A 26173-nucleotide genomic window follows, 5' to 3' on the forward strand; every position below is an offset into this window, starting at 1 on the left:
ATGTGCCCGTAATGGGTAACCGGCCGCCCTATGTGGGCGAGCGTTTGATGCCGGTCTTTACAGATTGGGCTTTGCGCTGGAGCTGGAGCTGGAGCTGGAGCGCGTAAGCAAGGGCAAACGTTTGGATGATGCAGGTACAGAAAAGTCGTGATGACGTCGACGGTGTGTTGACCGTTGGAGCTGGGCGGCGTGTGTATTAGCCCATCGCGGTTCGTTTTCGCGCCAAGCAGTTTGGTGTCCAAGTTTCAAGGCACGAGAGCTGGTCGGCTTGCGATGCCTTTGCAAGGCCGCGGAGACGACACGGAGGGCGCAAGGCTGAGGTTTCCAGACGATTGTCTGACTTGGTGTTGAAATCGTGTTCTAAAGTTGGCAGCCCCCAAGCCGTCTTCCTGGCGGCAGCTTGAGGCGGCTCAACAGCTCGACCCCTGCTTTGCTCCAATCAATGCGTCCTGGTCCAACGTCTGTTGCTCCTTCCCCCACCAGCTCACTGGAAGAGGGGAGAGCTGGGTTAGCTGCCGCCTTGGAAGTTGGATCCAGACTGGACGCACCAGACGTGGAAAGGCACATGCATGCACCACGCGGTCAATGTTCACTGTTCCAAACAGCCTCTCGACACTGCCGTGCAACCATGCAACTGACCGGACACAAAGACATCAAGCCGGCCAACTCTGACGCATACAAGGTATTGACCAAGTTGGTGCAGTCAGTCGTCTGTGCGGGCGCGATGGAGCTCTTGGTCCTCTGCGATTGCAGCAGAGGTCAAGTGGCCGCTGACTCGACGTTTGCCTTCTCTGGAGACATGGGGCCTGGGAAGTGAGACAAGGACAAGGGACCGCTCTGGTGACAGCAAGCTTCTTCCATCGTCCAAAGTTGGCCTGGTGGCTGACGTATCCTCCAACAGCTGCTTCCCCTCCATTCCTATTGCTTCACTGGCGTCAACCCTTGTTTCTCGCCTGGCCCCGTCGCTTCCTGGCTAGGGCTGAAGGCCTGTCCAGAATAATACCTGAGACGTCCCTGGCCCTGACAAGTTGAGGCTGTCCATTCGTCTTGGCATACGGCATATTGCTCGCCGCTAGACGGTTGGGGCTGCAGATCTTATCGCAAGGCGTCTGAACAGAAGTCTGGCCCTCTATCGTACCTTCACCATTGTCCGTCTGCTCGCTCTGTCTGTCGATTTTGATGGTCTGGGAACCTCCAGGTGCCCGTCATCTCCAGCTGGACCGTTTCCATCCAGTCGTTTGCTTTCAGGCAAAACGAAACGGACCCCAAACCGCTGGAATCCTTCAGAGTTTGTGACCAACTTCGGCTCACTACCGAAACTATCGCCTGCGTTGTGCCTATTTTCAGACCTCTTGGCAAAAATAAAAGCGGCTACGTTCGAAGAAGCCTTATGCCTGGTGCCAAGTAGTTGATCCAATGAGGCATGGTAATTCAGTTGAAGGAAAAGTTGTCGTTGTCTAGACTCTCCATCTTTTGACGCCAACTTGCTGTATTTACTTCAATCTCACTTGCAGTTCTTCTCACCCACACATCCCTCGGCAATCCGTTTCTGTGGCTCGATAGCGTTGCCCTATCTAGGGAGATCAGTTGCAAAAGCATCGAGGTATAAGTTGATCTGGCTTTGCCCTTCGATTCGGGAGGGGGAGGCTCAACTTGGCTGAGTTGAGGAAAGATTCTCCGCAGTCTCACACACAAGACAAGCGGGACGCCTCCTCCGCCCCTCTCTTCAGAAACGATTGCAACAACCACCCTTTCTCAATAACTAGTTGCCAGACCCTCAGCACCAGTCAACGCAAGCTGGGGTGGTGATGTCGGACTATTACACAGCCAACCCCTCCCTAGGTTATACACACTTCAAACGGTCACCAAGCATCAAGAGTGAAGAAGCTCTCGATCTCCGTGGCCCTTTGGAGGTCACCGGAAATGTCGAATCCGGACGTGGTATCAACCTAGAAGGAGAAATCATCATTAGCGGTAGTCTTGACGCGTATGGTCCGCTCACCATGAATGGTAGCATCAGTTGCGAGTAGGTACACCCTCAGTTGCCGGGTTTGTTGAGACAACCATACACATCAGGATTTGCACCCCTCGTGACATACAGAGCTGACCGGCTTGCAACATAGGGGCGAGGTTAGAGCTTACGGTAACATCGTGGTCAACGGTGTATTAGTGGCGAGGTGAGTTCCGAGCAGGACCAAAATAAGACCTCGCTCTGACAATTAGCCACCATAGTAATAAGATCAAAGGCTTTGGCTCATTAAAGGTTTCTGGGACACTGGAAGGCAACCATCTTGAAATCTATGGAAATCTCTCCATAAAAGGCTATTTGTGAGGCTGAACAAGATGTCTCTTTTGACGGGGACGCGACTGCCCTATCGCTAACTACCGTATTAGGAAATGCAAGAGCCTTGTGGTCTATGGATCATTGTCATTGATTGGGCCTACGTCGACGTATATAGCAGAGGAATCGGAAGAGGTAGCAGGCCCGAAAGTGGTTAGAGAGCAGGAACCTGATTGGGATTTCTAGTGCAGGACGGGGGCCACCCTGCTTAGACGTACTTTTTTTCTTCTTCTTGTTGTCTCTTGCGTTCTTTCACCTCTTGTCTATACTCATTAGGTCCGGTCGAGGTCACTTTCCCCAATATCTGAGAACGTTGTGGCTGCACAATTCGGACGACTGTAAATGCCGGGTGGGGTTTTGAACATGTCATATTAGGAAAATACACATGCCTTTCGCAAACGCTGAGTGGCCACTTCGTGCTTCTAATTCGGTCCAAGTGGAAAACATCATGTGTCGGACCCAGGGGGACGGGATCCAGGGTTGGAGGTGAGCGAGTTATTATAGGACACAAGAATAGTTACTCCGTACAGAGTGCATGAGGCTGAACCAGATCGGCCGCCGGTCCCGGGCAACCCAAAGCCCACAGACACATGACAGAAACGCGGATTAGCGTTATGCAGGCCAAAGAAAAGTGACTAGCAATACTACTTTGAGGCTCAAAGCTGCATGGACGTGGTCTACGAGCCAACTTTTATCCTAGGTGTGTATTCTAACGGGGCAAATCATGCGACTTTGCACCTCGGGGCCTTGAGATTGTACATTCTGGGAAAGCTGGGAATTCCTTCGAATCCATATTGGATACACCGTACACGGGGATCTGGGTAGTATTGTGAAAGATGCACATTTCGTTTTCGGTAATAAGCGACTGGATAAGTGCGTTCCCCAGAAAACCGAGGCGTTGAATCAGCTCGGTGGGATTTCGAAGTAAGCTCGGTCTATCATCGTGCCTTTTTTTTTTGGCCGAGTTATGAACAGGGCCCACTGATAACTGGCTCGGGGGACATGGCCAATGAGGAGCCCAATTCTGCTTCAACACTGAATCTCCCCGTCAAACGAATCGGCAGACATTGCGTATGTACTTTAGATGGGTCAATTTTCCGAGGCTTCCATCTTGCGTATCATTTCTTGTCGGCTATATCGTCGGCTGCACCGCATTATGTGGGCCAGAGTTGGAATGGTGCTTTATTATTTTCACTCTCAACTTCGTTTGTGTTATTGATTTTCTCTGTAGGCTCATCCATTGTCTAGAGGAAAACACGAGCGTGGCTTGATTGATGACTAAGGCGTCAAGATGGCTTGGCACGTGTGGGCCGACAGCAGCAAGGCGCAAAATCAGGCACGAGATGACATTGTGGAGACGGAACACGCCTAGGACCCTCCCCCCCTCAAACTCCTGGCTCTCGGCGGCTGGATCGCGCGCATGGCAAGCTTGCGACACGGTTCCTCAACAAAACTGCTTCGAGAAGGGCAAATGGCCGCGCAGACCCCGGGGGCAACCATCGCCAGCCGAACCCGATAAGCCACTTTGGCATCTGCGCTGATTAAACGCGCTCCCCCCTTTTATTTTGCCGGTCCCCTCGGAGGCATCATGGCCGCTGCCGGCACAGACCAAGCTGTGGCCAGGGATGTCGAAGGCGCGGCATCGCCAAAGGACACAAACTCTGCAAACCGGACAGCCGCAGGTCAAGCTGGTCAATCGGGTCAAGCCATGGAGAATGCCAGCAAGGCACTCGAGCCTCGTGCTGACCCTGATGCGCAAACCACGGTGACGGACTTTCTCGACTTTACAGAGTACCTGCCGTCGGACGTGATTCGGTCGCTGACACTGATTGGGAAGCTCGACGAGACATATACCGATGCGTCAGTCAAGGTGGACGAACTGACAACAACATGGGGCCAGCTTCCTAGCCTCGCCGCCGAGGACCGGCCCTCACCAGTCAAGTTGCGTGCCGACATATCAGAGAAGCTGAGCCAGGCAGTGAGCTCGAGAGTTTTTGCGCATGACGAAGCTGTGAGGATGTCTGAGAATGTAAATCGCCACTACAACAAAGCCAAGGTGCTTCTGGCGAAATTACAAGGCATGATGGATAATTATCCAGCAGAGGAGCCCAAGAGTCCTGTCGCGTCCAGATCACCTCATGCCGTTCGCGCCAAGCCCGCTGTTGGAGAAGATGGGCAGAAGATTCGCCATCATAGAATCCCCAAAGTCACCGTTCCGGGAGAGGTGCTTGCGCCTTACGAAATCGAGTATGATACAGCCAGTGACGACAGCGACATCAGCACCGATGAGGATTCCGACATATACGGCACAGGACGGAGAACTCCGGCTCCGCCGCGAATCAAGATCATATCAAACAAGCCGATCAAGCCAAACAGCCGACTGGCCCGTCCTGTTACTTATTCATCGGCGGCAATGACTGCCGCTGCTGCTGCAAACGCTGCTGCCCTTTTGAACCCACCTCCTGAGAACGCCGTGATTGGTAGTGTAGATGCCCCGTGGTTGCAACTTACCAATTATGAGCTTGCGAAGCTGCGAAAACGGATGAAGAAGAACGCTACCTGGACACCTAGCGAGACAATGGTAGCGAGGGAGCTTAAGGCGCTCGGTCGTGGACCAGACGAGTACAGAGACGCAAAACAGAAGGCGGAGGATGAGGGGAAAGAATTCAACCCCAAAGTGCCAAAGTTGGTCGTGGACGACGAGTCTGGGGCACAACATCTCCCAGCCGGTGCCATCAGCGCCGACTTGATTGGGATCGAGGAAGTCCCCACGAGCAATAGAGGCATGAAGTTGAACGAAGCCAAGAAGCTCAAGAGAGAGGCCCTGGCTAAACTAGCGGCTGAAGAGGCCGAAGAATCTGCCAGGAAGATGACGCATGCCGCTAAACTCTTCATGGGAAACGAAAAGAACAAGTCTGAAAACTCCAAGGATTCCAAGGAGACAAAAGGAGGCAACCAGCCCCCCGAAAAGCCCAGGGCCGCTTCTTCCCGGCCAAACGGCAAACGTAAAAGAGAGGGCGAATCTGGTACTGAACCATCAGAGTCCACCGAGACAACGCCGCCGAGACCACAGCCCAAGCGAAGCAAGATGGAAACTCCCGTTCCTCCACCTCAACATCCTGGTATGAACCAGAACAATGCGCCGCCGGCGGATTCTAGCAACAATCATATTCATATTAATAACAACACCTCTAGCAATAGAATCAACAACAACAGCGGCAGCTCTTCACTCCAGCCAATGACTCCAGGGCAGCCGGAAACGCCTGTTCCTATACCAGTCCCCCCACAGAGCTCTTCTCGATCCGCACTGTCTCCAACTCCCAACTCAACAAGCAGCAATAATGTCACCACAACCACTATACCTGTGAAGCCGCCCGCAGAAACTCCTGTTCCGTTGCCACGCACAGACAGACGAAAGTCAATGACGCCAGTCGCGCCACCCTCCCGAGAGCCCGCCAAGAGAGAGACTCGAGGAGAAGCCGCGAAGCGAACACAGCATGGCTCTCCTCCAGATGTCCCTTCGTTGCGTCCTCCGTCTCGTGGTCAAACTCCAATCGCGACCCGTCCTGGGTCCCGAGGCAAAGCAGCCAGCCAAGAGCCGCCCTCCCTCGCGGCCGACAGACCTCGTCGGTCCAGCACGGCTCGAAACACCCCAATACCGGAGTTCAAACAACCTGCGAAACGGACAAAGCGCCCCGCCCCTGGAGTTGTTAGCACCACCAACAGCGGCGGAAGCAGCGCCGTCGGCAAACGCAAAGCCCCGCCCAAAAAGAAGGCTCGCACGACCAAGAGGGAGAAGGGACAGGTGTTGGAGACGGAGATGGAAGAGGTGGATGATGAGGGGAACCCAATTGACCCGAATGAGCCGCGATATTGTATGTGCAATCGCGTCAGTTTTGGAACCATGATTCAATGCGACAATATTGATGTAAGTCCCCCGGACTGCAAGAGATCAATACTCTAGGAAGAAGGAAGACAAAAAAAAAAAAGAAGAGAGACAGACATATAAAGAGAAAGAAAAAAAGAGAAATTTTAAATTGACCATGAAGCTAATACGCTCTATACAGAATTGTAAACAGGAATGGTTCCACCTCGAATGCGTTGGGATGGCCGACATTCCCGCCCGAACAACCAAGTGGTATTGTCCGGATTGCCGCAAGTTACTGAATATAGGAGAGAAGGGTGAAGTGAGTGCGCGGGGCGTACGAAAGTAATATCATGACAAGGGCGAGACTGGCGTTTACGGCAAGGAGTCTCGGACACGGCTACATTAGGCAATTTCTTGCGATTTTTTTTCCTTTCTCTCTCTTTTTTTTTTTATTAACAGGATGAGATATATGTTGGCGACGGCTGGGATTGATAGTTAGGACGGCAGAGAATGGAGCTACTAGTACTAGTGCAGTGCCATCGTGGGCATATCGTTTGATAACTGCCGGTTGTGGAGAAAGGTTGCAGATTCGCAACGTAGCGAGTTAGTCTGCGTTAGTCGCTCCCACGTTTGCCCGCATGTGAGAGTCCATATCGTCTCCACACTTCAACCGCCGACGATAACGATCTGCCATCATGTGAAGACACCTCGACAATACTGGTACAAGTCTGCTTTGGTCTCCTTGTTTTTTTAGTTGGGTTGATCGCTCGCAATGACCGGACAGCTCAACGGGGTTATGTGCCTATTGAGCCCACCATGGCAACCTGCCCGATCCTGACTGAGATCAGGACCTTCCATCACCAACTTCTACAGGGTATCGGATAGACCGGACGGGAATGAGTTGTGGGTAGGTCACTTCACGAAGGATGCACTGGTTATCATGGGCAATGATAGAGGAAGGGGCGAACAGGGCATGCTAATTTCTGTATCTGGCCCTTTGTTTGGCTCCCGGTGCGCAACTGGGATGGATGGCCGCAACTAACTACCACGAGTAACAGAAATCCGAGAGCTTCGAAGTAAAATGTGGACTACGGTTCAAGAACGCAGGCATTCGGTGGTGAAGGTGTTTCCGGCAAGTTTTCAGGACCTGGAATCTGAAGACCAAGAGTGCGAGCTTATGCTGTTTGGCGAGGTGACGTTACAAACCAAAGACGGCCAGTTTCTAGTTGTTCCATGGGCTGGACATCGGTTTTGAAGAAGGATATGACAGGAGAGAAAGAGGAGTGCAAGTTTGCACAATATCGGGTCTAGCTGCAAAAGTAGGTGAAGACGCCCCGAGCGGCTATGAAGCCTACGACAAAGCGGCTTGTCGTCTATGCCCTCATGTGACCAAGTGCTCACCGTTGTCCGCATATGCTGACTTGCGCCTACACCCGCGTCTCGAACAGCGGTTCATTGATTGAGCGGAACAAGTTCGCCACATATCTGTGCCTTGCATTTGACGTTGTGCACCCCATAGTCCTCCGCACAATACCTCTTTCTACCCGCACTCCGAGCCAAACCTTCGAGCTAAGTCGCCTCCTCGCGTCGTTTTGGAATAACGTGGCTACGTGTCTTGTATCATGGCGTAGGAGGCAGCGCTCACCTGACCCACTGTCACGGCGAGCAAACCATCATGTGGTGGCGTTTCAATCGCTCTTCGTAAGCCGCATGCTGGTTGCGGAGAAGGGGGTGTGCCCCCAGAAGCGCGTTAGAAGCAAGACGCAGTTCATGCTGGCCAGTCCGGATTGAGATCGGGCACGTCACTGGTGAGCGAATAGTGACGGCCGCCGTGATCAAAGCCTGCCAAAGCTGTGAGCCTGATTGCAGGAACGCTATCTTCACTGTACTGCGTACGTGTCATCTTGGCATTGCTAATAGATACGCACTGGTAGTTACTGTACCAAGTACAAGACCTTGAGGGAACGGACATAATATTCGTTGGTAATATAAACTTTAACGTCTCGATTTGGGAGGCTTGCGCCGTTGCCGCCCGCCTGCAGATGCTCGCTTTGCTGAGGGGCCTCTGGATAGTACGCTTCCATCATGGTGATCTCATAACTCGCAGCGGATTATCCTCCGACACCGCTCAAGACCACGGGAACGACTGTGTCGCACAAGATCAGCCTTCCGCTCCCTCCGTCAAAGTTCTGAGCCTGAGAACCTGCTCATCCGTCAGCAGAGCCTGGGCTTACCCACGGGGTTTTGTCCCAACATGACCCAGTGAGTCCCGCGTCCGCCTGATGACTCCACCCTCCACACTTGTCGTCAACCCTTCCCCCTCAGCTGGGCTTAGCACATTGTCCCATCCCCTGTACGATTGCCTGGGGACGCGATGGAGTGGATAGACCGGGACCTGGACGGCCAAAGATGGCTGGCTGTGACGGCGCCGTGCCTTGCTGCTGCTCACGTTCACTCCCTTGTCTCGTCGCGCGGAGCTGGATGCAAGCTGTGTCGTGGGTGGTTTAGGTGACTCGTTCGCCGTCCGCCGGAGCTTTCCTTTGCTCCCATCAATCTCCCTTTCCTAGTACTCATCTCCTAGGTACCATATTGACGACGACCTCGACGACGACGATTCCTGTCCTTCATTTTAACGTGCACCGAGTCTCTTTCTTTGAACAGCTCATCTTTGTGTCCATAGACGATTCCTTTTCCCCATATTAACGGACCGTGGCTGGGCCGCGTCTTCCCGATCACTGATAACAACAACCCCTCCATACGTACCCCTCTATCGTTGCATCTGCAAACCTCGACGCGACTTTTGGTCATCATCGAACTGCTATTGAAAGTTGGTGTATATTTCATACTTTGCCATATCCGGGGTTCGGCTTTCTGGTTATTCCTGCCTTTCGGCCTTCTCGCGGAGCGGGAGACTGTCTCACGTCCTGGGCCAACACCGGCCGAATGCCCAGTATGTCATCGCAGCATCCCTAGATCCTCGGCAGTTGTCCTTGCATGATATCGGATGAGGTTTGGCATCTGAGGCGAATCAATAGCTGACTGACTTTTCGCCACAGGCAAGAACAAGAAACATGCTAAAGAAAACGGTGGAATATCTGCAGCGGTGACAAAGCAGGCTGCCGCTAAGCTCTCGTGAGTAGCTCCTTCCCTGTGACCCATCATCTGAGCCGTCTGGCTGACTGTTGCATCCCATCGTCACCAACAGCAGCAATCATTATAGCAACATTACTCAGGGGGACGGCAACGCTGCTTCCAACAAGAGTACGGCCTCCGACACTTCGTCTCCTCCTGCCAATACCCCAGAGATCAAGCCCTCGACCTCTCCCGATGATGGAAACCCCGTCGTTGCGTCGCCGATGCTTGACGCTTTGTCTACTATCTCAGCCTCCCCAAATACTGCTCCTAGTATGACAACAGAGTGGGCCAAGACCATCATGGCTGGTTCGCCTGGCAACTTGATCAACCTCACCAGCGAATCCCCGCCAACTCAGCCTTCTTCCTATGAAGAAGCCGCCAGACTGCACAACGGCTGGGCTACCACCCAGCGCCCATTCATGAGTCCATCTCCGGCATCGCCTTCCCCGCCAAATCATGGTCGGCGACCTCTTAGCCTTCAGTCAGACACCCATTATCACTTCGCCGCCACTCCCCCGCGATCCAGTGCCGCGTATCGACGAAGCTCGCTTTACTCGCAGTACAACCCTTCGCAGGCCGCAAGTCCTCATCCACCCCTACCCCATCAACCCCAACCACATTTTTACGGCGCTCAGGACTTGGACCTCACCGTTACGCCTCAATCCGGCATGAAAGCTGGTGATCGTGGACTATTTTTCGGGTTTGATAGGCTACCGTCCGAGCCAGGATTATCCTCCCAGACGCAAAAGGTGGTCTTGGCGGGCTATGAAGGTGGACTGCAGGTTTATGCCGTAAACAAAAGGGGAGTTGAGCTTATTGCGAGTTTGAAAGGGTTGCGTGGTGGAGTGCATCATGCCAAAATCCTCCCATGGACCATCACTGGCCAGAACTCGTCCTTCTTTCCGCTTGTGGCAGTGGTAGTACATGGACCGGTACTACCTACACGGCCAACGGATGCGGGTTGTCGACAAGAAACCACATCGCGTGAAACCTCGGACCGCAGCGCAAGTCCTCGACCAGGTTATGCCCCGCCAGAGGGTCCATCAACAAGAGCAGCACCGCCGATTCAGTTCTACCAAACAGCAGTAGAAGTCTACTCTCTCAAGACAAACAGACTTGTCGATGTTCTGCTCCAGACGCAGAGAGTACCTATCAATATGGAGGTCTCTCTATCTAGTCCTCTATTCCAGCCTCCTACTCCTAGCGGGGCGTTCAATATCAAAGCTGATGACGGTACTATTGCTGTGGGCTCCGGTGTTACAGGCGAATGTTGGATATACAAGCAGTTGCTTGAGCTGCAGAATGGTCACATGTTTGCTTGCGCTGGAAAGCTGTGGACTACAATTCAGCAAGGTCAACGAGCAGAAGCAGCAGCAGAGACTGATAAGAAAGGTTCTTCCTCTTCTCCCCGACGCTCTAGCCCACAAGCACCAATCTTCGCAATGAATGGAAGATTGATAGCCTACTGTCCGTCAAATCCTTCATCTCAAGCGTCTCTTAGAGCACACTTGCCGGTGCCTACCCTGGGCCGTGCTCCTGGAATTTCGTCCATGGCACCACCTCACCTCCCTGCAGTCTCTTCAGCTCTTGATCTGCCCATTTCAGACAGCATGATGAATAAGTTCATGCGGGAAACGACCCAGGAGCTGATATCAGGGATGAAATGGGTAGGGCAGCAAGGCTTGCAGGCTTGGAATTCGTATTGGAATCAGCCACCAACTTCTCAACAACAACAGCCTAGATCACCTCCTGCACAATGGACGGGATCGCGTGCACAACAAACAGATCCATCACAGTTCCCACCTACTCATGGGACCTCAACCCCAGCAACAGTAAAAGACCCGGGGCTTGTCTCTATTGTGGACGTGGAAAAGCTCCCGTTATCCGCAACAGTTCATCCTCTTACTACATTTGCGACTCCGCTCGGGTGCAGCTTTGTTTCCTTCTCACCTTCATCGTTGGCACTTTTCACTGCTAGCATCAAAGGCGATGTTCAGACTGTGTGGGATCTTTTGCGTATTCAACATACAAACTCCTCGCCGCTGCAGACAACCTTGGCCCAAAACGAAACCGTTGGGCCTCAGGTCCGGCAAATTGCGCAGTTCTCACGGATGACGGTGGCCAGAATTGTCGAGGTTGCCTGGTCTGAGCCTCACGGCGACCGATTAGCTATGGTTACGGAGAGGGGAACAATCCATTTGCTGGATATGCCATTCAGTTCTTTCATGTGGCCACCTCCACGACGCCGTAGGATACCACAAAAAGGCGGCCCTGAAGTTTCCGATGGATCAAGCTCAGCTGTCTCAATGGCCTCTGGTGCACTCGGAGCAGCGTACCAAGCGGCAAAGCCATTCGTCTCACGCTCACGCCGTGGAAGCAATAACACGGTTTCGCCATCTGCGGGAAATATGCTTAGGGATTCTGCAGCTCAGGGTGGACGGGTGATTGCGGCCAGCATTACTCACTCTTTGGGCAAGACCGGAACAGCTATCAACCAGCTTCGCCATACCGGAGAGAATCGGGTTTCTCTGCCACCAAACGCCATACTACCGTCACCGGCCTGTGTTTCGTGGTTGAGGAATCGACGATCCCAATCATTATTCTCCATTGGAGGTGGTCTGATACGAGTGTTTCCATGCAGCACAAGAACATCTTCATCGGTTCCGGGAAAGAGAATATCTCGGGCAAACAAGTATAAGGATATGAGGGTCCCGCTTCTCCCAGACGACATTGTCGCACCAATTGTTCGTCAGATCATTGAGCTTGGAGCTGCAGATGAGTATCTTGAACTCTCAGAAGCCGAGATGGAGGCAGGAAACACAATGACGCTTAAACCGCCCCACGTTGCGACTGCTCCTCGACATGGCATGGGCTCTACAATTCCACAGGCGGAGATAGAATCAAGCGCACCATATCAGCCTTTCCATACTGATCGGCGGGTTGCCCTTTGCGAATATAGGCGCATAGATTCTACCGCTGCTCTTTTGGCAAATGTGAGTTTGGATGGCAAGCCCAACAAGAAGAAGAACAAGCAGAATTTCGATGCTATGAAGGGCAATACGTCTGCATGGGCATTTGGTCAAGACATTCCTTGTGTGAAGATAGACTTGGGACTTGCGACGGCGAATGACGATGATTACATTGGGCCTGATGATCACATGGCGTTGCCTCAGTCTGCAATGGAAAGAGTTATGCAGTATGAAGGTTCAGAATCTATCGTGGTGACGACGAGACGTCGACGCGGTGCTCGCCAAGGTGACGGCGACGAGGATGGGTTCTTTGAAGACGACTGCGAGGTTCTCGACTTTGCGGATCAGCGAGTGTAGGTGTTGCGGGGTGGTGTCCGCGTTGGGAGGACGAGAAGTGTTCGGGCCAGGCATTTGGAATATTAGATGATGAAGTGGGGGCTGCCAGTCGTTGACTCGCTCAAAGAATGTGGCAAACACGTATGATGTTGGTTAGTTGGAGTTTTGCTTGTCTGTTCCTGCTTCTGTGTTAGCTGGACTGGTTCGAGTTGTTGCTCCGTTCGCTTCGCTGATGTTTCTGGGCATAATTGGCTTTAGCACTCCCCTTCATGGCTCCCTGCGAGCACCCAACAAATAAAGAGATATATAAATAAAGATGCCCTTTGAATCGGCATTCATTGGTACACGTGTATATAGTCTGCGATAATAGAGTGTTGTATCATTATTCATTTTTATTTATTTCTTCATGCCGGCGGCGCAAGCCGAATTATTAACTAGCCACAAACCCCAATATGCGAACAGCAATGTCGGGTTGTAATAGGGGGAGCGTGTTTTCCTCCATCAGAGCACTGGTGTTGTCACGATGTTTCGACAACACCGATTCTTAGTTCTTCTTCTTGGCAGCGGCCTTGGCCTTTGCCGCCTTCTTCCTATTACTTCTAATCATGACCAATCCCAAGAACGAGCCTACAACCGCGGAACCGAGAAGGATGAGGATGACGGGGATGCGGATCGCCCACTTGCGATGGAGGAAGAAGTCCTGGAGGGGGTGGTCCTTGTCGACAAAGGGCTAGGTTGCAGACGGGAAATTAGACGTGTTTTGCGCCAATGGGGGAAAAAAGGAGGTTCCGCGGGGGAGACGTACCATGAGAAGAGTCCATATCGTGTAGTAGAGGAATATAACGGACGAAGCCACGAGCATGGCGAGGCCGACTAGTTTGTCGATCTGGCATTGTTAGCATGGCTGGAGGACGGGGCGAGAGTTGCGATTGAGCGGGTTGGGGGGTACCATTGTTGAGACGCAGGCGGGCGAAACGACCAGACTCGTAAAGTTAAGGAGCGTGTAGTGGTGGTGGTGGTAGTGCGAGGGTGCGGTTTGATGGAAGACGTGGTGTCGTTGCTTGGACGCGACTCAGGAGATCTGGCGGCTTTGGGTGAGCTTGCTGGGGATTCTGGGTGTGCCACCTGCGGACCAATGGGAGTTTGCCGCGCGGCTGTGCGTGGGGCCGCCCTGGCTGCCGGCTATGCACTCCCTGTGGCCGGCGGGAGATGCAGATGCGGGAACGTCGATTTTGTTTTATTTGTCGCTTTGGTCTTGTTGTGCAGGGCGGAATTGCCACCATGGTGATTGTTGCCGGTTTTTTTTCCCTTGTGGCCTAGGGCCGTGGAATCTGGGTCAAACGGAATTGGAAATATCACTGCTTGGCTCACGGTGCCTTGTCAAAATGGCCTCGATCTGAGGTTTGGCACCTGTCTTTGACGGGTGTGGCGTCATCGAATGCTATGGGAAGTCATCTTTTCTCCATCCTTGAGCTGACTCATGGTGAAGCTGAGAGCGATGGGAGTGACTTTGACATGCGCTGTTGTGGCATGGCAAGCGAGTAAGGACCCCTTCATTGTGGTTCGGAGCTTAATTGCGAGTATTGAGTCGTGCAGAGATCAAATATTAATCACAAATCTAGGAAATTGATCGCCCTGTGAGGTAGGAGCTTAATTAGGTAGCATATTATTTGCTCAGCTTACATGGTAACTTTGGTGCGAAACCCGGACTTCTATGACGGTTGTCTGATGAAGTACTTTTTTGAAGTTTCCCTACATCACGACCCTCATTCGGTTTCCCCAACGGCCAAGACTGTTCTTGACTACTATGGAGCATATGTGTCTACTCTATTGCGTTCCTTGGGGGGGCAAGGGATATAATAATGACTGTCACCAGGCTTGGTAGCTTAGACTCACAAGACAGCTTGTTCGAATTTTCTGCCAGCACATGTCAATCTTAGCTATACTGTGAGAGCCCTGCTGTCATCAGAAACAGGCACGGCGCCCGAGAGGACCTTTCAAAAGTTGGAGCCTAACGAAGGAGATATAAAGCAAAGCCAACCAAAGACACAGCTGCCGTTACACCAAGCGTAACACCACCCACGAGGTAATTACCCAACATGATGATCAAGAATGATGCCGTGACTAACAGATAGAGACAGGAGACGATGATCCACACTCGCGCCTTGGATTTGACCGATCTGGCGCGCTGTGTTTTCGTCTTCCATGGCCCATGAGAGCGCGCACGAATCCAGATCCGGATCACGGCAACCGACACAACGGCGAACCCGCCGATCAAGACGATGACACCCAGCAAATCAAATAACATACCACCAAATTTTGCGAAACGGGTATTCATGCTGAGGCACCCTACTGCCAGCGAAGCCGGTAGGAAGGTGCTCGCAAGAATCGTCACCAGCGTCCCGTTCTGGCTCGTCTTGGCATCAACCTGCGCCTTGTACAGCTCGTAACGTCCCTGCTCGCAAGCAAAGATCTGCGTCGACTGTCTCCTGACTTCTTCACAGCTCACAGCAATGTCCAGGGCCACGCACTTCCAGGCCGGTGTCGCTTCGATGGCGTTGCCGGCGGATGCCTGAGACGCTCCCCATTGCAGGTGGCGAACCATGTAGTCGGCAGAGTTGGCCAAGTCGTGGCAAATATTGATCAAGGCCTCGCTACTGGCCATGATTATCTTTTGCCATTCGGTGACTGGCTTGAGGAACTTGAACCCGGCGTCCTTGTGCAGCTCTGTGTCGTCGTCTGTTCTATCCCGGCGCGCAGACTTGATATCTGCGATCCTGTGGTGTGACCAGTCGAGCCCCGTGTTTAAAAAGTACAGCAGCAGCAGTTTGGTGAAGAGGGGTCGGGACCCGTCGAGGAATTCCAACATGGGATTTCTTTGCCAATGCATATCAGAAACAAAGTGGTTCCACGCGCGCAGGTTGGCATGTTTGCCCTCTGGACCCTGCAAATACGACTGGCACAAAACTAGGGCCAGGTCAACAAGTGTCTCTGGTGAGGACATTGGATCAATACATGATTCAACTTACCGACTAGCTTATCTTCTTGAAACTCTATGCACTGTATCTGAGCTTGGAACTTGTGTAACCTGTATGCTGGGCTGTAAGGGAAGGACTCTTCCGGCTGGGATTTTTCAACCTGGAAGAGTTCCACGATGTAAGGCTGAGCAGCGCCATTCCATTGAGTCCGGAGCCTTATGGGGTTGTTTACGGCCCCGAAATCCGTGAAGTGATTGGGAGCATGGGGTGCTTTTGAAACTTCATGGCCGAGCATCCGTTCGATATGTCCATGGAGCTTTCTTCTTCCTTGGCCGTCCCCGTCGCGAGGAAGTACACTCCAGTAGATTCGTGCACTTTTGGTGCCTATTGGTCCGAGGCCAGCTAGGACGGCTCCGGTTTGTGCCTCGCTATGGCATTCCACGACGCAATTTGCTGGTGATTCGCCGTTTAGGGGAATCTCAAGGACTCTTAGCGAATACCCATCATCTTCGTCCCTGGTGCCATCTTTTTCAATATCTGAGGGAGTGTCCAGGAGTCTCAAAGAATATCCATCATCACACCCGATACTGTCTCTGCCCATGTACACAGAAACCTTTGTAGGGGTTTTGGTCTGATGTGAGGCCACAGAAGCATCGTCTCGGGAGGAAATTCTCTGTATGTACTCAGATGTGCGCATTGCAGAACCCCCACCAGATATTTTTCTGTTAGTGTCAGTCCCCATTTTCGCCGCTGCTTGCAAGACAGGTAACGTTTCGGGAGATATTTGTGAATATAAAGCAGCAAGTTGGACATCTTGGCCTCGCACTCCAGGAGCCCGCACCGCCCCTTCCGGTAGTGCATTCTCAGGTTGGATCAATGTTTCAGCGCTCATGTTCGCCCTTGCCAGTTTCTCTGCACTGTTCAACAAGCTTTGTTGGAGACCCCTCTCACTTTGAGTCCATGATGCTACCCGAGTGCTATGTTGAGGGGAGACAGCGGGCGTAGAAGACCGTCGTTGTGCTGTAGGGCTTTCAAGATCGTTGCCTGGCCTTGGATTTGATTCATCCATGCTTGCGGTCAAATTGCCAGAAACTTTTGTGTATGTAGCCCATCAACACTGCTCGTCTTCCTAATATACGGAGCAGCTTCGTCGACGTTGACCTTGACTGCTCAAAAGTAAAACGAGACAAGTGACACAGTCGGGAGGCACGAAACAAATTCAGCAAGCTTCGCTCTTTTTTATACAACCTGAATCCTTCTGTCTTCTTTACATGTACTGCATAGAGCTTTTCGTTCTGGCCGAACTTTGTCTCGATGATGCGTCAAGTAGTGTAATAGACCTCAACCACCCTCCCCGTCCCATAGACACGTCGGCTCCCACCTGGAGAGGCTATAAAGAACTAATTATAGCAGCTGTCTAAGTTGTGAACAGAATTGAATTTGTACTACTCGGCAGTGGAACTTCGGGGATGCACGACCAGGCCCGGTGTCATGTGCAACGTTGGGGAGTAGCAGCATTAGACGTTTGTGCCCGTATCGATGACACCGAAGACCGAAGCGGGGAGCTTCTGTGCGAGCAAGGTATTGGGAAATATTGCAGGACCAACGCCTCGAATGCTGTGACGCGATAAAACGCATACTCTTCCCCAAAACAGACAGACTTCCCCGGCGACATTGGACGTCAACCAGACATACGAGGCTTGTGGCTGCAGGAGGAAATTGGATTTCTCTGAGAAAGCAATGCTAGTCATGTTATACTACATATATTTGCAGCAGTTAGCAATTTCACCTTTCACACCGGTTCTCGTGGGCAACACCAAAAACAGTTGCTTAACGAGTTCATGCATGATTCATCAAGTACAAAGGGGGCACCAGGCTTTCGACAGACCAGTCACCAACAACGGCTGTAAAGAGGCAAACACATGTTCCAGTGGTAAATTGCCTTAGCAGCATGGACATGGTGCGACGTAGCATGTACTACATCCTCAACATGAAGCACGAGTCCAAGGACTTGCATGAAGTATACTCTTTGTGTCAAGTTTCAACGTAGGGGTAGCCGGGTAAAGGTTCCGAGAACCCACCGCGGTGCATGAATGCTCTCGTTATTGGGCAAGATTTTGGTTCAAAAAGCAGAAATAGAATTCCGCAGAAAGACTTTGGCAGTCTCCCTCCTCTCGTGTAACCAAGGTGGCCTTGCGAACCGTAAGCAGAACGGCCGTCTTTGATCTGGATATGCCCCAGCGGGGAGGTCTTTCTTTGGTGTTGAATAAAGGTGGCTAGACGAGCAACGTTAGTTACCAAGATATTACCATGTTCAATGTTGAGCAAGCCACGGTTAGCTTTATGCTGTCCCGAGGAGGACAAGCCTGAGTTAATTGTGGGAATGAGGTCGCGTGTTTATGTGCAAGTCAATCAACAGCTTCAAGGAAGTAGTACATGAAAAACTTGAACAAGACTGGTGCACCACGCTTGTAGTTGTAGGATAAAAATAATAAAGCTTGTTCATTGACGGGCGTATTGATCATCTTTGTTGTCCGTCCGGGGCGAAAAACGAATAAAAGACATGGCCACAGGGACCATGGCTTTGTTATCTCTATAGTTACCATGTACGAGTTACCTACCTACCTAGGTAGATAGTTATATTTCAGTGGTGATACGTAACGTTGGCTATGAGCATGAGAATTACCGGTTGCTAAAGCATCAGGCAGGTTTCCTGGTCGCCGTCGGCCTTGCAGAACGGGCATAACCAACTAATGAGACTGCCAATGTATTACTTCGCCGGCTTCCCTGCTCTCTGGGGATAATTCAACTGCAGAGTTTCATCGAATTAGATCATTCATATTTGGTTGGCTATGGAAGCTGTGAGGAACACCTGGACAGCAACGCGATTGCTTAGTTTACTAATTTATTCCCATTTCAGGACGGTTCAGATGCAATGCACATTCTACTTAGCTCTTTTGCCACTGTCCATGTTGCATCAGCTTCTGACGGCGTGTTTAACGTGGAGGTGGAGACAGCATTACAAGGGCTCGCCTGAGCAGACGGTAAGTTCGAATGGAGGAGGTAGTGCTTGCTGGAATACAACTCAGGCCCTTGAGGATGCTGCCGAGTTTGCAGCAGATTCTCAGGCCTAAGAGTTTGTCATCCAGAAGAGAGTGTTGGCGGCTTCGTCACAGCAGAGCCTCTCTCGCTTGAGGGCAGATTTGAACGGGGTGCAGGCTTGGCTTGTGGTGACAGCAAGGCAGAAACCTGCCTGAGAAGACGAAGGATCAAGGTTGTTGGCTTCATCCTGCACAAGATGGAGGCGTCAAAGTGGAGATAGATGGTGGGTGAGAATCAGTCTTCTTGCGTGGTGTTGCTCTTGAGCTCTTCGAGAATGAAGCAGTCGTGTTCCTACACTTCTATGTATACCTTCACCGTATTTCTTCCTCTGAACCAACATTAATCTAGATGGAAGTCAGTCTTGCCATATAGATGTATCGTATTCTGCCGGTCTCGAAGCTGAGGAAACAACACCGAATTGAAGCTCAACTGAAACCGTACGCTCCTACAAACAGCAACGGGAAAATATGTCCTAACCATATGGGTGGTCTGCTGCACAGTACTGGGTGTCCAGTCCCGTTAGATGGGTGCAGAGCCGAAGGGTGTCTATCGAGACATGTCCTCGCCACGTTCCACGCAAATGTCGGTGTAAACATGTAGCAAGAGCATCGCCACGAGACCACTGAGTCAAGAACTCGGCGTCTTAAATACTCTGCAACGTTGTTGGAGCCGTGGAGGCAATTCAAAAAGAGAGACGGCGAGAACAAATAAGTCTCATGACGAGCTCTGGCAGATATGTAGCAGGAAGATCACGGGTAGGGCATAGGGTAAGGGTTATGCGTCAGGGTTAGGGTACGGGGTAATGCCTGCGCGTTTGCGTGACTCCAGCTGTTGGTCCGTGCACACATTTTTTCCCAAGTCGGCCGCTCGACCTTGAAGCTGCCTTGGCGACCTTCAACGTGCACCGAGATATCCCTCGCAACCAACATTTGAGCATCCCAAGGCGCCTTCTGCCTTCTGTCGCTGTGCCAGTCGCAGAATCTCGGAATCAAAAATGGCGTCCGCCGACGTTGGCATTCCGCGTCGTGAGCGCGAACGCGAGCGCGGGCCTCAGCGAGAGGCCGACTCGTATCGTCCGCCACCTCGCGAACGAACGCCGCCGCCCGTGCGAACCGAGGAGGAGAAGCAGGCCGCGGCAAAGGCAGAATATGAAAAACTTCTCAACATGCGGTCTGGAGGCACCTACATCCCGCCCGCGAGGCTGAGGGCGCTGCAGGCGCAAATCACCGACAAGACAAGCAAGGAGTATCAGCGCATGGCCTGGGAGGCGCTGAAGAAGAGCATCAACGGTCTGATCAACAAGGTCAACACGGCGAATATCAAGCATATTGTTCCCGAGCTGTTTGCCGAGAACCTGGTCCGAGGACGGGGGCTGTTTTGCCGGTCCATCATGAAAGCACAGGCTGCCAGCTTGCCCTTTACCCCCATCTATGCGGCCATGGCAGCCATCGTCAACACCAAGTTGCCTCAGGTTGGCGAGTTGTTGATCAAGAGGTTGATCATGCAGTTCCGCAAGGGCTTCAAGCGGAACGACAAGTCTGTCTGTCTATCGTCCACTACCTTCCTCGCACACCTCATCAACCAGCAAGTCCAGCATGAGATGCTTGCGGGGCAGATCCTACTGTTGCTGCTGCACAAGCCGACCGATGACAGTGTAGAAATCGCAGTTGGACTCTGCCGAGAAGTTGGTCAATACCTCGAGGACATGCAGCCGTCTATTTCCGTCGCCGTCTTTGACCAGTTCAGAAATATCCTGCACGAAGCCGATATCGACAAGCGAACACAATACATGATTGAAGTCTTGTTCCAAGTCCGCAAGGACAAGTTCAAGGACCACCCTGCCATCAAAGAAGAACTGGACCTGGTCGAGGAAGAAGACCAAATCACGCACCGAGCAGAGTTGGACGGCGAGATTGACGTCCAGGACGGCCTCAACATTTTCAAGTTTGACCCCAACTGGGAGGAGAACGAGGAGGCATACAAAAAGCTCAAGGCCGAGATTCTCGGCGAGGGAAGCGACTACGAAGACGACGATGAGGGAGACGACGAAAGCTCAGAGGACGAGGAGGAAGAGGAGACAAAGGCAATGGAAATCAAGGACCAGTCCAACGCGGATCTCGTCAACCTCCGAAGAACAATCTACCTCACAATCATGTCGAGCGCCGACCCCGAAGAAGCTGTCCACAAACTCATGAAGATCAACCTCCCCGCCGGCCAAGAACCCGAGCTGCCCTCCATGATTGTCGAATGCTGCTCCCAAGAAAAGACATACACAAAGTTCTTTGGCCTCATCGGTGAACGGTTTGCCAAAATCAACCGCCTCTGGTGCGACCTGTTTGAACAGTCCTTCGCCAAGTACTACGACACCATCCACCGTTATGAAAACAACAAGCTTCGCAATATTGCCCAGCTCTTCGGGCACATGTTTGGTGTGGACGCCCTCGGCTGGCACTGCCTTTCGGTGATTCATCTCAACGAGGACGAAACTACGTCCAGCAGTCGTATCTTTATCAAGATTCTATTCCAGAGCATCGTGGAAGAAATCGGTCTGCCCAAGCTCAGGACCAGGATGACCGACGAGACGCTCCGCCCGAACCTAGAGGGCATCTTCCCCAAGGACAATCCGCGAAATATTCGGTTTTCCATTAATTACTTTACTAGTATTGGGCTGGGCGCGCTCACGGAGGAGATGAGAGAGTACCTGCAGAACATGCCCAAGCCAGCACTACCTGCTCCTGCGGCCGCAGCAGATGAATCAGACTCAGACTCTGTGTCGAGCTACTCTTCTTACACGGGGTCGTCGTATTCTTCCCGATCACGGTCGAGAACCCCCCGCAGAATTCGGGGCCGTTCTATATCTCGAACGCCCTCTCGCAGGGCAAGATCGCGCTCATACTCTGAGAGCCGGTCCCGTTCACGGCCGCGTTCACGTTCAGCGTCATACGACTCAAGGTCGCCGTCTCCCAGGCGAGGACGCAGAGACTCCTACTCGGCCTCGCCTCGACGACGATCCGTCTCTGGAAGCAGATCGCCCTCGCCGGCACCAAGACAAAGAGGAAGACGACGCAGCGCCTCGTACAGCTCGTACAGCCGCTCTCCGTCGCGCGATCGCCGCCGCCCTTCTCCGTCCGTCAGTCCGCCTCGCGGACGGGACCGTTCGCCGAGGGGCGGGTCGTACCGTCGCAACAGCTCTTCTGTAAGCAGCGCGCCACGCAATAAGCACAGGCGAGACTCCCGATCACCATCGTATGATTCGCGCTCGCCACCGCCCAGGAGAGCTAGAAGAGCGAGCCCTTCGCCTAAACGAAATGGAAGGAGGCCGTCCTACTCTGCATCGCGGAATAGGTCGCCACGTAGAGACAGAGACAGCAGATCTGTTTCCGTGGAGCCCAAGCGGAGATCGCGCAGTCCTGTGCCCGCCAAGAGGAGGAGATATAGCGAGAGTGTGTCGAGGTCGCCGCCTCCTGTCAAGAGGGGCCGTCATGAGGATTAATTAATTGGGCTGGAGGGCTAGATTGTCTGGATTGGAACCATAAATGTACAAAATTATACCATCAAATGCATTATTAGGTTGGGCATGTTTAGCTATGCTTGGCAATTAACTTATGTAGTTGTATCAAATTGACAAAAAGTCTACATCTAACGCCTTGTGTTTATTTCCATGGACGCATCGTCTGCCCCAATGTGCGTCCATCGCAGTTTATCGGCTGAGACGGGTCCCTCGACCGCAACGACGTGCTTTTCGCCGGGCATGATGTCGAACCCATTGTCGCTTAGTTTCATACCTTGCACTTCTTCGAACACGAAGCCCTTGACGGGGCGGTCTGAAGAGACGGTGACGCGGTTTTCGGATATGGCAAATGAGATTCCTCGATTAGACAGGTCGAGGAATTTGATGGGATCCGGCCACGCGGCGTCTGTGGCGACCACGGCGCCATCTATAGATAACGTCGTGTAGACTACATACGGGTCATACTGCGTAACGTCAAATGGAATGGTGTAGTCGTCATGATGTGGGATGGATGGTTTCAGGGGCTTGCTTGAAAATACTGTCGTGGTGGCATTCGCTGAAGCGCTCACGGATGCCGTTATGCTCTCAGAGACGTCTCTTCCTGAGCGGATGGATATGAAGCGTACTGTGACTTTGGCATTTACAGCTTGAACCTTGGAGCTGGCGATCCACACATCAAAAGTAGACTCCCTCGCGGGGAGAGTCTGGTCAACCTGACCCGTGCACAGTTGTGAATTCTCATCGATATAGTATCCTGTCTGCGTCCAGTCGTGATACGTCCTGCTCACACCGACATCGAGAGGCCTCAACGCCCGTGAGATGGCGTAGTATGCGGGTTTCTTGACGAGGTAATAGTCTACTACGGCCCAGGACATGGTTGGCCAGCAATCGTTGAGTTGCCAGACCAGTACGCCGCCGCATTTGCGATCTCCTGAAGTGCCCCAGTCACGACGCCAGGTCTTGTACGCGGCGCGCATGGCTTCCGCTTGCACGACCTGCGTAAGGTGGATGTAGGAGGGGAGGTCGTACTTAAGGCGAAAGTTCTCGGAGACGTAGGTCGTCATGCGGCGCTCGTTGAAGATGCCTTTGTTGTGAAAGTCGATTGTCATGGAGCCCGGGTAGAGCTGGGACGAGTGGGTGGTCATGCGTCGGACAGTGGATAGATGGGGGTAGGCTTCCATGCCGAATTCACTGACGAATCGACCACCGAGGAGGGATACTTCCTGGTATTTGTTGACGGCACCGTGCCAGACTATGTTTCGTAAGCGGGGTGGTGTAATTTATGAAATTAAAGGACGACGCTTGACTTACGGTTCCATTGGTGAATATCCCCGACTGTGGGATCGGCTGTAGGTTTGCCGTCACCCCAGGGGCTGGATGGATGATAGATCATGAAAGGATCTTCTTGCTTGACTAGCTCGGGAAGAAAATGCTCGTAGATGTATCGAGCTGGGAATGTTGATTTGAGCCACGACTCTAGGTCCTTGTTTTCAAAGTCGTAGTCGAGCCGGTATCGTTCTTGAACCTGGTAGTCTTCGTTGTTCCCTGCCCAAGCTACAACGGCCGGGTGGCATCTAAGTCGTCGAAGTTGTTGTCTGACTTCCATTTCAAGCGTCTTCATGTACGATGGATAGGTGGGATAGCTGGCACATGCGAATTGGAAATCATGCCATATGAGCACGCCAAATTCGTCACAGGCATCAAGGAAGGTATCATCTTCGTAGATTCCACCTCCCCACACGCGGACCATGACTTGGTTACCTTCCGCCATGAGCTTGATCCAGTCGTGGTAACGCGCAGGGGAGATTTGTGACAGATACGAGTCAGCAGGAATCCAGCATGAGCCCCCGCCGAACACGTCGACATTGTTGATGCGGAAGTAGAACGACTTGCCATGGGCATCGGGTTCTTGGATGAGCTCGGCACGACGGAAACCGATCAACTTTGATGTAGAATGCAGCTCTGCGCCGCTCCGCACAATGCTGGCCTGGAGTTTGTAGCGGGTTTGCTTGCCATAGCTGCGAGGATACCAGAGCTGAGGGTTTGCGATCTTGAACGGAACAGCATACTTGCCGTTTCGGGGGACAGGGGCTAGTTCTTCCAAAACCTTTCTGCCCTCGAGTGTTAGGGAGATGGCGAGTCGGTCATCAGGATGGAAGTCACCCACGACATTGGTGTAAATTGTGCCGGTGACCGCCTCCAGGTCTGAGTCAAGTTCGTTTTGAGCCCACACATCGTCCACGCGAGCAGTATACTGCTCAAGATATACAGGCTTCCAGGGTCCTGCAGTCATGATGATAGGGCCCCAATCCCAACCCCAGTTGTACTGGGCTTTCCTGACGGCCACTCGGCCAGCCTCGGTCTGTCTAACAAGAAAGCTGTGCTCGTGACTATGTTCCTTGACGATCTCTCGGCCACGAATCAAAGCAGAGTCGAATACAATCTCCAGAATATTGTTGCCGTCAGGTTTGATGTGCTCATTGATGTTGACCCGATAAGAGACGAACATATTATCTGTCTTGAGAATTTCTCTGCCATTGAGCAGCACTGTCGCAAATGTATCAAGACCTTCGAAGACGAGGTCTGTGACAGCGCTTGCGGAGGAGGCTTTTGGGGCAGGAAACGAGACGCGATATTGCCACACTTTTTCACCAATCCATTGTACAGCACGCTCATTCATGTCCACGAATGGATCTGGTATTCTGGTGCATGGTCAGTGGCTGTTTTGTGTGAATGAGGAATACTGTTTGCATGTAATACTTTTTATGAGCCAACAAATCCATGTGAATTTGACTAGGGGCCTGAGAAACGGGAAGCCATGCTTCTGACGGCCACTCCTGCTGTTTAAAGGTCCAGCCGTTGGTGAGCTGAATTCGTGTATATATCATGGTGTCTTGTGTTCGTTGCGGTAGAGCAGTAGTGACAAGAACAAAACGAGCAGCCAAGTTTTTTGTCGATACATGAAAGAAAAGTATGTTGAGCCGATGACAGACTCAAGTACTCTCCCACTCACCCCCACGGTGTGATTGTTGTAAACCGCAGAGGTCGAAAGCCAATGGTCTTTCTGAGGCGCCAGGTCCCCCACGGCAGAGTTACTGTCCCCCACATTGCGGGACGAGGCTTGCCATAGTCAACATTGGCGGATTTGATACGGGGATGTATGTTTCCGACAGCGCGAGGTGAGAGCATTGCGTTTGGCGTTGGCGGATGTCGTGGCGGATGGGCAATCAAGTCGGTCACCAGTGGTGACTGTCTAACAGCAACTTGGAGGAGAACGATGCTCGGAGCGACGCTGCGAATAGTTGACGGTTTACGGAGTTGACGGTGAATGTGCCAGCATGGATTAGGTAGACTGAGCTCGGGTTCCAGTCCAGGAATAGCTGCATGTGTCTCCATGGATGATTGATCGTGATATTCGATGCCCTGGCAGATGATCCGTGCTCTCAAATGTCTGCGGCCTGGCTCGAAAGTAGTCTCAGGCGACACGAGGAGCACGGAGCACCAAGTCTGCACTGGTCCCTTGTCCCCACCTGTTCAAGAAATGCCAGTGCTAGGTACTAAGTAGGTACTTTTGAGCCGCTGGCCCGTGGCAGCAGGTCTCTGGCACGGCGACCGAGCAGGGAGTAACGACAAGGTACATGCCAGACTTGGCAGAATCCGGGGTTCGCATGGACTCCTCGGCTTGGCCTAGTCAACAACTTCAAGCTGCTGCTGCTCAGAGGTTACATCACGTCTCAATGCCGCTTCATCCCGACCTCCTAGAAATGTCTCGGCACCCAGCATTGAAGCGCTTCCCATGTCCGCTCAATCTCGTACAGTTAACCTGCATGAACCAACTTGTGCCAGCGCCATAGCCTGTGCCTTTCTTCACAGCCCGCGGCGACATGTCCAGCTCGCAAGCCTCGGCAACATCACCACCGCCGCCATCCGGGC

General features: G+C 52.5%; 7 protein-coding genes across 7 annotated transcripts; 4 read left to right on the forward strand and 3 right to left on the reverse strand.

Annotated features, from left to right (window-relative positions):
* Positions 1-1808: 1808 nt before the first annotated feature.
* MAA_10802 (uncharacterized protein) lies at positions 1809-2030 on the forward strand (the record flags this gene model as incomplete). Its single annotated transcript, XM_011412721.1, has 1 exon — positions 1809-2030. The coding sequence occupies one exon, from the start codon at positions 1809-1811 to the stop codon at positions 2028-2030; it is 222 nt and encodes a 73-aa protein (XP_011411023.1).
* Positions 2031-3929: 1899 nt separating this feature from the next.
* Positions 3930-6305, forward strand: MAA_06018 (PHD finger domain protein; the record flags this gene model as incomplete). The annotated part of the gene is made up of 1 exon (XM_007824016.1): positions 3930-6305. The coding sequence occupies one exon, from the start codon at positions 3930-3932 to the stop codon at positions 6303-6305; it is 2376 nt and encodes a 791-aa protein (XP_007822207.1).
* Positions 6306-9643: 3338 nt separating this feature from the next.
* Positions 9644-12670, forward strand: MAA_06017 (WD40/YVTN repeat-like-containing domain protein; the record flags this gene model as incomplete). The annotated part of the gene is made up of 1 exon (XM_007824015.1): positions 9644-12670. One exon carries the CDS (start codon positions 9644-9646, stop codon positions 12668-12670), a length of 3027 nt encoding a protein of 1008 aa, XP_007822206.1.
* Positions 12671-13193: 523 nt separating this feature from the next.
* Positions 13194-13511, reverse strand: MAA_06016 (Dolichol phosphate-mannose biosynthesis regulatory; the record flags this gene model as incomplete). The annotated part of the gene is made up of 2 exons (XM_007824014.1): positions 13194-13379; positions 13455-13511. 2 exons carry the CDS (start codon positions 13509-13511, stop codon positions 13194-13196), a joined length of 243 nt encoding a protein of 80 aa, XP_007822205.1.
* Positions 13512-14660: 1149 nt separating this feature from the next.
* On the reverse strand, positions 14661-16696 carry MAA_06015 (uncharacterized protein; the record flags this gene model as incomplete). The annotated part of the gene is made up of 2 exons (XM_007824013.1): positions 14661-15616; positions 15679-16696. 2 exons carry the CDS (start codon positions 16694-16696, stop codon positions 14661-14663), a joined length of 1974 nt encoding a protein of 657 aa, XP_007822204.1.
* Positions 16697-19723: 3027 nt separating this feature from the next.
* MAA_06014 (Armadillo-type fold protein) lies at positions 19724-22222 on the forward strand (the record flags this gene model as incomplete). The annotated part of the gene is made up of 1 exon (XM_007824012.2): positions 19724-22222. The coding sequence occupies one exon, from the start codon at positions 19724-19726 to the stop codon at positions 22220-22222; it is 2499 nt and encodes an 832-aa protein (XP_007822203.2).
* Positions 22223-22368: 146 nt separating this feature from the next.
* MAA_06013 (glycoside hydrolase family 2 protein) lies at positions 22369-25128 on the reverse strand (the record flags this gene model as incomplete). Its single annotated transcript, XM_007824011.2, has 3 exons — positions 22369-23492; positions 23552-24942; positions 25001-25128. The coding sequence occupies 3 exons, from the start codon at positions 25126-25128 to the stop codon at positions 22369-22371; spliced, it is 2643 nt and encodes an 880-aa protein (XP_007822202.2).
* Between the last annotated feature and the right edge of the window lie 1045 nt (positions 25129-26173).

Source organism: Metarhizium robertsii (genome assembly GCF_000187425.2).
Source record: "Metarhizium robertsii ARSEF 23 chromosome Unknown MAA_Scf_2, whole genome shotgun sequence".
Taxonomy (NCBI): Eukaryota; Fungi; Ascomycota; class Sordariomycetes; order Hypocreales; family Clavicipitaceae; genus Metarhizium; species Metarhizium robertsii.